At 41.3% G+C, this 15,313-nt stretch overlaps 1 protein-coding gene across 7 annotated transcripts in view; it reads right to left on the reverse strand.

Moving 5' to 3' along the window:
- Positions 1 to 15,313, reverse strand: part of LOC128591761 (uncharacterized) — a 126,195-nt gene that overhangs the window by 22,668 nt on the left and 88,214 nt on the right. For 2 of the 7 annotated variants that reach the window (XM_053599502.1, XM_053599504.1), the window contains exon 4: positions 13,893 to 14,858. The exons of 3 other annotated variants lie outside the window; for them this stretch is intronic. In XM_053599502.1, coding sequence (XP_053455477.1) covers positions 14,724 to 14,858 — 135 coding nt within the window. In that variant the 3' untranslated portion in view covers positions 13,893 to 14,723. Of the gene's footprint in view, positions 1 to 12,061; positions 14,859 to 15,313 lie in introns of those variants that run through there. 2 more of the 7 variants (XM_053599506.1, XM_053599503.1) reach the window with 2 other exon arrangements.

Genomic DNA, 15,313 nt, shown 5'->3' on the forward strand with positions numbered 1-15,313 from the left:
CCTTGCAACTTGCTTTATCCACAGACTCACTTCCAGGTCAGGACCTACAGAGGTAAGGCACTTTTTAACAACTGTAGAGTAATCCCCAGCGTTGATGGAATATACTTCATTCAGTCATTCCTTTTAATTATGTACATTATCTATCTTTTCAGATTTCTGCCACCAAGTACAATAATGCATATAATATAATATTGCAGTAATGTAACAATCATGCTTATACTTAATATCTACTTCTGCCTTTTATTCTGCCATGTTTGTCTCATTTTTTTCTTTAACTATTGTTGGTATTATGTTTAGATACCCCACAGTACCAAGAGCTAATTAAGGTTGGGAAGACCGGGGAGGCCATTTGCAGAGAAGCTCAATTTCTTGCAAAGAAATTAGACAAAACTCCCATGTCAGGTCTAATTTCTAATTTCATTTTCATCTTTAAATCATCTGTCATCTATCTATCTATCATTTCTTCTCTCTCTCACACACACACACCCTTAGCCTTCAAGAACTCTTCTCCACCTCATGAGTACAGATTTTTCTCTACTTCCTCTTTGAGAGGAGAGACAACCCTCAGCCACCTTTGTGCTGTAGCTCCCAGCACAGAACCAGGCAGAGCCCTCATTTGAAGTCTGGCCCAAATGAGAAACTCTTATGAGAGCCTGCCCTTCTGACACTTCTGTTAGCAGGGCTGCTGTCTTTGTCCTTCCTGATGTATCAGCCTTTCCTCTTGCCCAAGGAGCGAGCCCTTCAGACTGATTTTCACTCAGGTTTAATCTCACTGTTCACAAGTTAAGCCCTCCCTGCCCACCCCTGATGACTAGTTGATTTTCCCCTCAAATCCCTCACCTTCCCAGATATCTAGTCTAAGTCCCAGAAATTTCCTTCCACAGAATATGTCATCGCTGATAACAGCCCTGTCACAGATATGGCTGGCCATCTGCTGAAAAGCCATGCCTCTCCACTATGTCTGTAGTTATAGGATTGTCTGGGGAGTAGTTAAACAGACAGGGACATTACAAAGCCACCCCTTGCATCTACATAGGGTACCAAAAAATATATATACACATTTTAAGAAAGAAGAAAAACTGCATTAAAGTTGTAATAATATATACTGATTTATTAATATATCATATAAATGAATGCAAGGCATATTGAGCACCGCTTGTAATTGCAGAAGTCAAACCTGGCTTAAATACTGCAAATTTAATACAGTTTTTTCTTCTCTGAAAATGTCACTCATTTTTTTTGGCACCCTGTGTAGATGTGAGCCCATGACTAATTTTCCCCAACTGAATGTCAGTGGATCTGATATATTCCAGCTGATGCTTTAGAAAAGAGATTTACTACCACCACCCCCATGTTCTCTTTCTCCTTGTACCAGCTGCAATCACAGGACTGGAATCACAGGATGGCAGAGCCACAAGATGGAAGGAGTCTGGGTCCCCGGAGTCACTGCATGGGAAGAATTGTCTGCCATCCAGTAGGATCCCGCTCAGACTGTCACAAGAGTGACAAGTGTTGCATTTGAACCATTACACTGTGTTGAGTGTGTCACAGGTACCATCACATTAACTAATGAAGGCTCTTAACAAGGACAGCCCTAGTCCTTTATGAGCACAGACCAGTTGTCTGTCGACAACCCCTGTGTTCTTCACCACCATGCCCCATGGCATCTTTCCTTTTGAAAATCTTGTCTGGGTCAGTGACTTACCCTTTGTCAGTTCACAGAATTTTTCAGCTTAGTTTATATCTTGTTCTTCATTTTAGTTTCTACGTTAGCCATTGGGACAAAAAAGTCAAAGTGGCTCAAGATGAAATTTGTCATAAACAAAACAATTCATGCCAGAAACAAGAATACAGATTTTATGATGATGCCAGAAACACAATTATTTGTCTAGGGACAAGATGCCTGATACCTCTTTGGTGTCTATCAGGAAAGGCCTTAGGTCCCTAAGAGTACCACAAACAAAGCAAACAGCCCTCAGAATGGGAGAAGATTTTTGTATGTTATGAATCTGACACAGGCCCAATAACTAGAATCTACAGAGAACTCAAACTAAACAATAAGAAAAGTGCAAACCACCCTCTTTCTAAGTGGGCAAGTAATATGAACAGAAACTTCCCTGAGGATGACAGACAAATGGCCAAAAAACACATGAAAAAATGCTCATCGTCCTTAATCATCAGAAAAAGGCAAATCAAAACCACTCTAAGATACCACCTAACCCCAGCAAGACTAGCCCACATCACAAAGTCACAAAACACCAGATGCTGGTGTGGATGTGGAGAGAAGAGAACACTTCTACACTGCTGGTGGGATTGCAAACTAATATAGCCCTTTTGGAGAGAAGTATGGAGAATCCTCAAAGATCTAAACATAGACCTTCCATTTGACCCTGCAATCCCATTACTAGGTATCTACCCAGAAAAACAAAAATCATTTTACCACAAAGACAAAGACATTTGCACTAGAATGTTTATTGCAGTTTGATTCATAATTGCCTAGTTATGGAAGCAACCTAAGTGCCCATCAACCCATGAATGGATCTACAAACTTTGGTATATGTATATCATGGAATATTATGCAGCCATTAAAAAAGATGGAGACTTTACATCTTTTACATTTACCTGGATGGAGTTGAAATACATTCTTCTCAGTAAAGTATCACAAGAATGAAAAGATAAATATCCAGTGTACTCCATATTTATATGAAATAAATATATAAACAATTACATGTGCCTAAGAATAATAAAACACTATTATAGGTGTTGCCCATAGCTCAGTGGGTAGGGCACTGGCCACATACACCTGAGGCTGGCAGTTTGAACCCGGCCTGGGCCAGCTAAAACAACAATGACAACTGCAACAACAATAACAACAACAACAACAACAACAACAAATAGCCAGGCATTGTGGCAGGCACCTGTAGTCCCAGCTACTTGGGAATATGAGACAAGAGAATCACTTAAGCCCAAGAGTTTGAGGTTGCTGTGAGCTGTGACACCACGGCACTCTACCCAGGGCAACAGCTTGAGACTCTGTCTCAAAAAAACAATCAAACAAACAAAAACACAATTATAGTCCAGTTTAGGGGTAGAGGGAAGGGGGAGGAGGCAGGGAGAGGATGTTTGGCAGAAGGATGGAAGGCAGGAGGTGGGATCCCCCCTGATGTGCACAGCGAGGGTATATAACACGCCCCCTGGGTGAGGGCTCTTCTACAAATGGAACTTTACCCTGGAAGTGACAACAATGTAATCTGAATATTGCCCCCTCATATTAATTTGAATAAAGTTAAAAAAAAAAAAAAGAAAAGCCTTGGATTATCATGATCCTCAAGACCACACCTCAGCTGAATTCTGATGCTTAAAAAATGCAATTACCTTTGATGCTGGTGTTCACTTATTTTTTCTAAATAAAATATGACACATTCATTATGAGATAGGTTGATAGATAATGAGTTTTTCAGGATATTTTAATTGAAGCTTATAGTCAGTTATCAGTATAAATTATTACTATACTAAATAATTTATGAATTAATGGTCTGGATATTCGAAGTGAAAATATCCTTCATTTCTGAGTATCTGAAAAGCCTTTCCTGTAGTAGCTTTGGTAAGAAGTGATTCACCAAGACTGACTGGTCGTGAGGTGTTTTTTCCTGGAGTCCATACTTTTCTTCATTCATTTCTCTATTCTAGAACAATGCTCTGCCTCTGCGGTAACAAAACCCTGGCACCTGTGGCTCAGTGAGTAGGGCACCGGCCCCATGTACCAAGGGTGGCGTGTTCAAACCCGGCCCCGGCTGAACTGCAGCCAAAAAATAGCCAGGCGTTGTGGCGGGCGCCTGTAGTCCCAGCTACTCAGGAGGCTGAGGCAGGAGAATCGCTGAAGCCCAAGAGCTAGAGGTTGCTGTGAGTCCTGTGACATCATGGCACTCTACCGAAGGTGGTAGAGTGAGACTCTGTCTCTACAAAAAGAAATTTAAAAAAACTGTTGAATCTGTTTCCCAAAACCGCAGCACAAGAGCACAAAGCAGAGAAGTGAGATGTGGGGTAAAAGTGATTTTATTTTCATCCTCCAAACGCAGCATCCAAACTTATTATTTACTACCAGATTCTCTTGTCTTTTATAGTCAATCAATACCTTATTTGCTTTTTCGCTTTTGAGAAAATAGTGTATCCAGACTCCGGCAACGTATAAACAAGGCTGGACGTGAGTTCTTTAATTTTCTGCCTCATAAAGTCACTTCCTTCCAGATGTCTTTTAGTTCTCAGTAGAAATTATAGTCTGCAATGACGTGTCATGTCACCTTGAGGAAGGGGATTTTAGATCACAGAGTATCCCCACATATAGGAAATCTCACTGGAGCCAGGAGCCCATACTTCACCTTGAGAGCAATTTAGACATGAGAGTTCAAGGTGAAACTAATGTTGACTTTTATAGGCGATAAAAAGAAAGGGCTTTACTAGTTATCACAAAGCATCCATTTCCTCTTTCCAGTGGGGTGAAGGACTCCTGTCCCTGCTGCTCAAGGAGGCTGCTTTTGGAATATGTCATTGCTTCACATGCAAATCAGACTGGGGATAGTGCACCAGCAACACTGTCAGGCTATGTAATTTTTTAAGGGAAGTCATGAATGCCTCAGGAAGAAAAACTAGGTGTGGGGATGTTTGCATGGGAGTAATGAATCCATCTCCCTGCAGTTCTGGCTAAACTGAGCGTGGGAGTGAAACAGAACCTGGGGCTTTCTGGAGTTCCTGGGCCAGTCTCTCCACGCTGCAAGTGAGAGTGCTGGGGCACAGGCACACTGCAGCTTTAGCTGCCAGGGCTCCAGGCCAAACCCAGCAGAGGAAACTGGCTGAATGCAGGAGCTGAGAGAATGAAAGAGCTGCCCAGTGAGAGGACTCTGGACCCAGGCTCTCAGCAGACCATGGTAGCTACCCTGCAGGCCTTGCAAAGGCCACTGGCCACTGCCTCCAAATGCATTTGATGCCTTGAATCCATCAGCCAAACCATGGAGAGTTACACGGTCACCCAACCGCTGTCTGCAGTTTCCTGTGAGGACCTTCCTCAGTCACTACAGTGGGACCCAATGAAGCTCAGAGCCTGGCCCACCCCAGGAGTGCTGAGGCCTCGAGGGGATTTGTCAAAATCCCCTTGAACATACTAAATAGTTGAGGTTTTATGATTTGGGAGGCAGTACTTAAATAATCAAAAACCTCTTTGATTTTTGAGTTTCCCCCACTTTCTAACCTGATCCTGAGAGCTACCTTCTTGCAAACACTTAGGCTAGAATCACTCAGGAAATATAAATGGGGCGGTGCCTATGGCTCAAGGAGTAGGGCATCAGCCCTATGTACCAGAGGTCGTGGGTTTGAACCTGGCCCCAGCCAAAAACTGCAAAAAAAAAAAAAAAAAAAAAGGAAATATAAATGAATGCAGTTTGGAGGGGAGGGGCATGGCCAAAAAGAAAAAAGAAAAAAAAAGTTATGCATTTTACTTTTTTTGACCATACTTGAAATGTGTTGTTCATTTGTCCCCTATAAGAAAGAGTCGTAAATCATCTTGGTTTTGAATCTGAACTGTTTTTTGAGTTTTAACTTTTTTTCTCTCTCTTTCTGTCTCTGTCTTATTTCTTTTATAATCAGCTCAATCCCCTAATTTACATAGCTGATGTGCCAATATTGTACTAATAATGCCCTCCCCAATCCACTAAAATAAAAAGTCAAAATGCACACTTCCTTTTCTTTAAAAGTACACACATGCGTATCACTTCCTAAATTATACTCATTGTCAGGAATTCTGGGCTAAAGCACAAACAGACAAATCCTGCATGTTCTCTCTGGTATGTGGGAGCTCAATATAAAAGCAATTGATCTGCTAGAGACAGAGAGCAGAATGATAGTTACCAGGGGCTGGGAAGGGGCAGGGGTAGCAGGGAACACGGAGGCGATGGTTAACAGGGCCAAAAACACAGTTACATAAAGTGAACAATATTTGCCAGCTCAACCAAGTGACTATAATCAATAAGCTAGGGGGACTTTGAAATAACTAAAAGAGTGGAATTGCGATGTTCCTAACACAAAGAAATGTTAAATGCCTAAGGTAATAAATACTCTCAATTAGTCTGATTTAATTAACTCACATTGTATGCCCGTATCAAAACATCACAGTTACTTTATATATAACATATAACCATATGTACCCAGGATAATAATTAAAAAAAATTCTGGGCCATAAAATCATCTAAGAGTTAATGTCCATGGCAGTAACTGCCCCTCACATCACATGTTCAGACCTTCCCTGCCAAATGGTCTCTCACATTCATCTTTCTCAGAATTCTGAATTTTAAAGAAAGCAGGAAATTCACATACAAATCACCCTCATTTTAGGTACTTGCATGGATTTTCCTCTACTACTAATTAATCGGACAAGAAGCACTGCTCTTACATCACACCAGAAAATGAAAGTTAAATCTTAGGGCTACTTCAGATTTTTGAGACAAGTATTCAGAGTCATTCTCAACTCAAAGTTACCCCAGGTTCCTTGGTTCGAGATGAAAACATCTTTACTGGGAATTCCTTTGACTTCAGTCTCCAGGCCAGTCATGCAAACCATCCATAAACACGGACCAGTCTCACCCCACTGCAAATGGGACTGCCACCACATGGTGGCCTTACCTTCCAGGTCCTGAAGTCAAGGGCAAGAGAGGAGTGAGTGTGAGAGCTTCCTCAAAGAAGAATGGAAGAGTACTAAATAAAACTGTTTAACTTCTAAACAGCTGGGAAGAACAAAAGAAGACATCAAAGTCTACTAATCCACAGGCTGAAAAGTGCAGAGGAGGAAGGGGTGAGACCACTGGTTTTGCACCTCTCCCACTGGTTATGATCCAGGGGTCACAAATGCAAAGGCATTTAGGGGGTAGGCTGGAACAAATAAAGAATGGAATCAAGTTGGGTGTAAGACTATAAGAAATGACAGGGCGCACACATCCTGACTAAAGAGATTCACTTTTAAGTAAACTAACTACTTATCTGGGCTGGGCTGATCTGGCTTCCACACCACTTTCCTAATATTCAAAATATCTGGATTTATTATACAAAGTAAATTACCTCTATTACCTGATGTTTTAGCTGTATGACATTGGCCACCACGGAAAGTTCTTTTAAGAAAGGGCCCCATAAAACTTAATGTGTTTATTGAAAGGATATTTACTATATAACACAATGGCCACTGTCACCCTACCCCCTCTGTGAGTGCCCAGGGAGACCTTCCTTTCAGGTGTCAGCACCAGTAAGAGTCAAGTTTCTCTGATGATCAGTGTAAGTTCTTTGATAACATCACCCTCTTTGTCTTGGCCTCCAGAAAGCATGGAAGTAAATTTGTAGCCCACTTATAACTGGGTGAGAGTTTTTGGTAAGCTCTGACTTAGAGATTCATTCCTGCGTGGTTCCATTGGACTGTCACACTGGCACCCTACCCCGTCTGTCACACGAGTGACCGAGGCAGTTAATCAGAATACCCATTGGTTTAATAACCAATGTGCATGTGACCCCAGGAAGACCAATCAGAAGCTTCTCTGGAATCACTATACGGATACTGGGAATATAAGAGCCTGGCAGCCATCTCGTCCACTATGTGAAGAGAGAGTTTGCATCGGAAGCCAAGGGGAGCAACAGAGCTGAGGGGCAATGCGTAAGGAGGAGAGAGATCCCTGATGTTATATCCTATGAATTCTGTGATTTCATCTGAAGCCGGTCCTCCCTGGACATTTTTGTTACAATTGTTATTATACCCCACTTTGCTTATACTAGTTTAAGTAGAGTTTCTGCTAAGACTGAATGTGTCCTGACTGTGATCTTAACTCTAAACTCATGGCCCTGTCCCATCACCTCAGTTCATCCTCTGCATGCCTGCCAATGTGACCTTGTAGTGTTTGTAACATCTGATTGAAATGGCTCTGCTCAATTTCTTAAAAGCTTGTCACCCACAGGATAAAATATAAACTCCTTGTGTGATATTTAAGGCTTGGTATGATGTCTCCTACTTTCCTGTCCAGACTACCCCTAGCACTCTGCATTTCAGACTTTAAACAGGTGAAATTTGAGCTCCTTACTGATCTCAAGTTCTCCCTGGCCTCCAGGACTTCATACATGACATGATTTCTGAAACACTCTTGCCTGTTTGAGCTCAAATGCCATCTCCCGTGAAGAGTCTTCTTTTGCTTCCTTAAACAGACTTTACCATTTATTCCTTTCTGCTTCTACTGTATCCTCCTTTCAGTAATGGTGTAATGTTGTCATGGTTTTTGCCTTTCAGCAACCGGCATATAAGCTCCCTGAAAATATCTGTATTTCTTCATACCCAGCCCAGCAAATAATACTAATTGGAACTAAATATATGTTCCGGGGTGAATGAATGAAATATTCAATGTCATCTCTCCTAGCTTATCTCCATCCACCCAGTTCCCCACCACCCTGTTTCTTTAGGAGTCCTTAGACTTAGGCAACAACTTAAAACTCAATGTCTTTTTAAGAAAGCATGTGTCTTTAAAGTCCTGATTTGAGAGTCATTGTTCTCCTATGTTCTCTGACCTCAAAGCCAGTTCTAAAGCACATAAAACCTACTAGACAGCAGAACCTGGTGTTCTTTATAAACTGGGGTGAGGGGCTCAAGGTCTAGCTTTGCATTCATTGTTTACAAAATTGTAAGTATGTTTATAAGGAAAGGAATTGAGTTCGAGACAGATGAAAAATGGCCTACCAAGCTAAAAGGAGTCTTGTGATCTGGGTCACCATTCCCTTAGTGGGTGTAACAGTGACGATACTGGGAACCTCGGTTAGTATCATCTGGACTAAGACACATGTGCTCCTGCAGCCATTTGGGAAGGGAGTTTAAGCTTGTTTCCTGTTGTGCATGTCTGCGGTTTCACTTACTGAACATAAGGGTAGAAGCTTGGATTTAGCCCTGAAGTAGAGTGAGATCCCCTCTTATTGACCCTATGGTGCACAGATGCAGAGAATACCCTATGACGTTGCATTACTAATAGCTGAATCAAAGCCGGGGGAAATGGGAAGCCATTGAAAGCAGAGGTAATAATAAGAATACCTTTCATTTGTACATTTTGAGGAATTAACCAGTATCTTATTAGCCTGAAAATGTCAACTGAAACTTCCCAGAGGTGTTCAGCTTATCCCCAGGAAATAATTTAGACTTTTTCACATTATTTCATTATCTCATATGATCTCACAATTTTCTTAAGAATAAGGAAAAACAATCAGATGTAGTGTGACTTTCACTTTGTAGAAAGATAAGTAGAAACCAGGGGGTTCAGAAGGGCATTTCCCAGACTGGGCTTAGTAACTCATGCCTATAATCCTAATACTCTGGAGGCTGAGGCAACAGTGAAACCCCATTTCTATTACAAATTAAAAAAATTAGCTAAGTGTCATGGTGCACACTTGTAGTCCCAGCTGCTTGGGAAGCTGAGGCAGGAGGACCACTTGAGCCCAGGAGTTTGAGGTTGCAGTGAGCTGTGGTGATGCCATGGCACTCTACCCAGGGCAACAGAGTGAGTCTCTGTCTCAAGAAAAAAAAAGAGGAAAAGAAAAGGAAGGGCATTTCCCCAGGCTCGATAGTGCAGTGAGTATTACAACTCCACACTTGTACTGTCAGCCCAGTGGTCTTCAAACTATGCTACTTGCAAAGCCCCCAGAAGAGGTGTTTAAAACTATATACTACAAACACATTTCTAAGTTGACCTCAAAATTTTTTTATCATGTTTAAATAACTATAAATAATATCATTTCCAGAACTTTTTAAATATGAAAAATTTTATACATATCTGATACATTCTATGGAATATAACTTTTAAGGGTAGCCAATGGAATGTAAATACCACAGCGATTTGACTATTGCAGCCTTTGTTTGTTTGTTTGTTTGTTTTGTAGAGACAGAGTCTCACGGTACCGCCCTCGGTAGAGTGCCGTGGCGTCACACGGCTCACAGCAACCTCTAACTCTTGGGCTTACACGATTCTCTTGCCTCAGCCTCCCGAGCAGCTGGGACTACAGGCGCCCGCCACAACGCCCGGCTATTTTTTTGTTGCAGTTTGGCCGGGGCTGGGTTTGAACCCGCCACCCTCGGCATATGGGGCCGGTGCCCTACTCACTAAGCCACAGGCGCCGCCCCCTTTTTTGTTTGTTTTAAAGAGATAAAGAGTCTTACTATGTTGGCTAGGCTGGCCTCAAACTCCTGGTGCATGTAAGCCTCCCATGTCAGTCTCCTAAGTAACTGGACGATAGGCAGGATGCCACCACGCCTAGCTGCTCCATTTAAAAAAATAAAAAAAAGCTCTAAGACATGAAATGATAAAAACTCTAGAAGAAAGTGTGGGACAAACTCTTGATGATGTTGGTCTAGGGAAAGGTTTCATGAAGACCCCATTGCCAATTGCAGTGATGACAAAATAAATGGCACGTGGGCTTGGTAATTCATGCCTATAATACTCTTGGAGGAAACTTCTCAAGATAAAAAGTTTCTGCACAATTAAGACATAACAATTAAAGCAACCTTCAGGATGGGAGAAGATATCCACATGTTATAAATCTGACAAAGGGGTAATAATCGGAATCTACTGAGAACTCAAACCAATGAAGAAGAAGAGCAGATAATCCCATTTATCACTGGGCAAAAGACATGAATAGAACATTTTCCCAAGAAGACAGATGAATGACTAAAAATGCTCATCGTCCCTAATCATCAGAGAAATGCAAATCAAAACCACCTTGAGATATCACCTAACCCCACTAAGAATAGGCCACATCACAAAGTCCCAAAGCTGCAGATGCTGGTGTGGGTACAGAGAGAAGGGAACTTATACACTGCTGGTGGGATTGCAAACTTATACAGCCTTTTTAGAAAGAAGTATGGAAAATCCTCAAAGAGCTAAAAGTAGACCTTTCATGTGATTCTGCAATCCCATTGCTAGGTATCTATCGAGAAGAAAAAAAAATCATTTTACCATAAGAACATTTGCACTAGAATGTTTATCGCAGCTCAATTCACAATCACCAAGATATGGAAATAACCCAAGTACCCATCAATTCATAAATGGATAATAATACATATATATTATATATACTATATATTACATTATTATTATTTATGTATTATTCATCCATTTGTGAGTTGATAGGCACTTGGTTGTTTCCATATCTTGTTGACTGTGAATTGGATAAATAATACATAAATAATAATAATATAATATATATGTATTATTATCCATTTATGGGTTGATGGGTACTTGGGTTATTTCCGTATCTTGGTGATTGTGAATTGAGCTGTGATACACACACACATATATCACGGAATACTATTCAGCCATAAAGAAAGATTAAGAGTTTATAACTTTTTTACTTAGCCAGGCATTTTGTGGCTAAAAATGTACTCAATACTGATATGAAATTAGTAGATTAACAACTACACGCCCACATGAAAGAAGAACACAATTAAATTCAAGAACTGGGGAAGGAGAAGGAAGGAGGAGGTTTTTTTTCTTTTTTTTTTTTTTGAGACAGAGTCTCACTATGTCACCCTCGATACAGTGCTATGATGTCACAGCTCACAGCAACCTCAAACGTCTGGGCTCAAGCTATTCTCTTGCCTCAGCCTCCAAGTAGCTGGGACTACAGGTACCCACCACAACGCCTGGCTATTTTTGTTGTTGTTGTAGTTGTCATTGCTGTTTGGCAGGTGGGGCTGGGTTCGAACCTGCCAGCTCTGTGTATGTGGCCGGAGCCCTAGCCGCTGAGCACAGGCACTAAGCCAAGGGAGGAGCTTTTATAAGCCCTCCTCTAACAGGCACAATATAGGTGTATGTGGCACACCTCCTGAGTGAAGGGCTCAGCTACAACTCTGACTTCACCTAACAAATACAATGAACCTAATCATATGAACCCTTATATTAATCTGAAATGTAAAAAGAAAGCTTTTATTTAAATGTTGGAAATTTTATACCATTTATTTATTCTTGAACTTACATTTATTTCCATTCTACTTCCCCTTTAAAACAATGCTTTATTGATAATCCTATCAAAAATATGTATATAAATGTCAAATTCTTTAAAGTTTTCTGTGGCCATAAGGCTCCAAGTAATAAAATTCTTCTATATTGATTGATCAATATAATTACCATTGTTAAAGACTTGATTAAAATAACATAAATATGTTATAAATTTTGATGAACAATTGTATAATAAAAAGAAAAACTCTACTGAAAATGTGCCTTTTATTGAGAGAGGAGGCTGTTTTCTTTTCCAATTTACTCATGTGTCTATCAATAAATATTATGTATTAAAAGAACAGGACAGAGTTCTCCCTCAGTTCTATTCCTATCATTTGTTTTTATAGGCATAAACCTTGAGAAAACTTGTTTATAAATAAGTAGATTGACATTGTTACAGCGATGTCAATCAATTCTTTAAATTCCCAAAAATCACACTGTGATCTATCATCAAAAATTACTTTTAAGGATCAGCTGAAAATTTCATTAGGTTCTTGAATTTTATTGGCAACAAAGAAGTGGAGACCATGTGACCTGCAAAAATGTATTAGCCTCTCATTAGAGCCATTTCCTGACTCAGAATTGGGCAAATACCTCCACGGGTTCTTTTTACCACTTGGGAGGACGCAGCTCAGCAAGACTGGAGAGAAAAGCCAGCAGTTTGTCATGGGAGAGGAGAACAATGGTGAAAGGGAAGATGGGGAAGACGCCAGGGGACAGCTCTCTCAGTGCCCCCAGGGAGATCAACTTTGGGAAATAGTTGCTATGGAATTGAGGATGTGGAAATGATTCCTCTAAAGCTGTCGAGGCCCACACATCCTTCGGAACAACTTTGTAAATTCTTTTGGGATAAGCACACCACAGTTTAAAGGCCACTGCTTTAGCACATTCTTCCACCACCTTCAAATGTGTCCTTCAAACTCACACCCGTTATTGCACAATGAGCACCAATCACCAAAAACAAGTATTAGAGATACGGCCATGAAAAAAAGAGGGAAAATCACTGTCCTCCACACTAGAGAAGAAGGACAAGGAAGAGGTGGAATTTGACTCCATGTTACATGGCGCAAACTAAGAACTTGGCAGAGTCAGAATTCAGAAGCTCAGTCCCCTGTTGTTCCTGGGACACATCCGTTTGTCTCCACTGTAGCCCCAAGTGGAAGGCAATGTGGCCTTGTCCTAAGTTTCCCCAGCACCAAGCAAAGTGCCAGGCACACAACAGGCTCTCAACACCTATTAGGCAAGTGAAGTTGTAAGTCATAGAAATTGTATTCATCTTTCTAAAGTGTCTGATGTCATTTTTTTTTTTTTAAGGAGGACTACTTTAGTCATTTATAAAACCAGAGCATCTTTAGACCCAGAAGGGAACTTAGTGATCACCAGATCCCATTTCTTCTTTTTTGGAGAAGAAATATGAAGCCTGGAAAGCTGAAGTGACTTTCCAAAATCTCGAATCTAGTCAGCAACAGTTCCTGCATGTGTGGCAAGTGGACTATCTCTAGAAGGTCCACCTTCAATCTCAGAAAATGCTGCATCCAGTGTTCCTTAATGTAGCCCAGTTTGATAGTTGCCACTGAGAATTTATCCCTGCCCCCGACCAGAAACTTTCCAACAAAGCCGTAGTGTCTGTATGAAAAGTGAAATAAGAAAATGTTTCTCCTGCTATTTCGTAAATTCTTTGGAATTCACACATCAGAGCAGAAAGAATTGCTCAGCTGGGTCATTTGGAGTGGCTGCCTCTACACCCTAACTGTGATTTCTCTTTTTCAGCTTGAACAGTACAAGTGGGATTTTTAATTAATGGGAGTCTTCACAGTTTCACTGTGAATTTACTACCTGCTATGGAGCCCAGCGGCCAAATTTCCCACGAGAGGTTAGTGGGATGATTGTCAAGAAGATTCCAGGGGCTGAGAAATAACAGTTCAAGAGGAAATGCAGTTGCTTCTGTTCTGAGATCTCTGGGGCAAGTCCTTGGAATGGCTGTTGCCGCCACCAGAGGGAAGTCCCAGTGGTCAGATGAAGAGCTTCCAAGTAAAAGAAAGGAAGAGTAGTTTAATTACATTGGCACAAATGGAAACTAAGTCAATACCCAAATAGCCTTGTCGAGGAGATTTGTTTTGGTTTCTGAATCTGTCCCCAGTGGTTTCACTTTCCATTTCTGTGACATTTAGACGAGGTGACATGCCATGAGAAGTTTCTGCTCACAGCCTTCGAATAAGAACTCCTGGGAACCACACTCAGGAGCAGTCCCCAAAGACACCTCCAAGAAGAGATCACTTCCCAGAGCTCCTCAGCCCCCCTGATGACGCCCAGGCGTGTAGCTCCATGCCCAGCCTGCCTGCACTCTGAGCCTGCATTCCCACCTCATTAGGAATTCCAGACTCCACTTCGGTTCCCATCGTCTCTGCCCCTGAAACGACTCCTCCTGTTTCCTCTTGTTCAGCAAACAGCCCTACCATTTATCCAGATATCCAAGCCTGGAGACCTGGGACTTGTTCCTGGTAGCTTTTGTCATCCACTTCCTATTCCATTGTCACCAGGCCCTGTCACCTTTCTCCCCTTCAGCCGGCCTAGGGCCGATGCCTCAGTGGACTCCTCAGTTCTCACCTGCTACTCACAGTCCCATCCTCCTCTTAGGTGACACCAATTCATCCCCCACATTGTTCCTCAAGGTCTCTCAGAAAGGAAAACCTGATTACCTACCTTTTCACTCCTGAAAGCCCTTCTGTAAAACAAGGAAGAAGGCTCTGAGTGTGGATCTCTTAGTGGGAATTCCAGCCTGCTACTCATTCTGGGCATTCGCTTTTTAACAATTAAAAAAAAAAAAACACTTAATAATGCATTGTACAAATCAGCCTATATTAACATATGCAGATATATCTCCTTTTTCATGGCTGAATTAAATTCCATTTTACAGATAGAACTTCATTTAACTAACATTTTAAGGATGGCCATTTCTGCTGCATTATAAACATCTTAAAAGTGAAATTTCTGAGACGAAGAATGCATGTGTTTTCACTGATAGATATTGCCAAATTACCAACCTACAGAAGTTTTAACAATTTACATCCCTACCAGTCATGTATGAGTACCCATCACCCAGGACCCTCAGCAACATTTGCTTGAGAATCAGCCACTCATATTCAAAGCTCCCCTTTCCCAAGAGGTTTATGACCTTGGACAAGTTGCTGAACCACTCTGAGTCTCAATTTCACTGTCTTTTGACAATACCCACAAGATTTTTTGTAAGGGTTGTA

This window comes from Nycticebus coucang, chromosome 8 (assembly GCF_027406575.1).
Source record: "Nycticebus coucang isolate mNycCou1 chromosome 8, mNycCou1.pri, whole genome shotgun sequence".
In the NCBI taxonomy this organism is placed as follows: domain Eukaryota; kingdom Metazoa; phylum Chordata; class Mammalia; order Primates; family Lorisidae; genus Nycticebus; species Nycticebus coucang.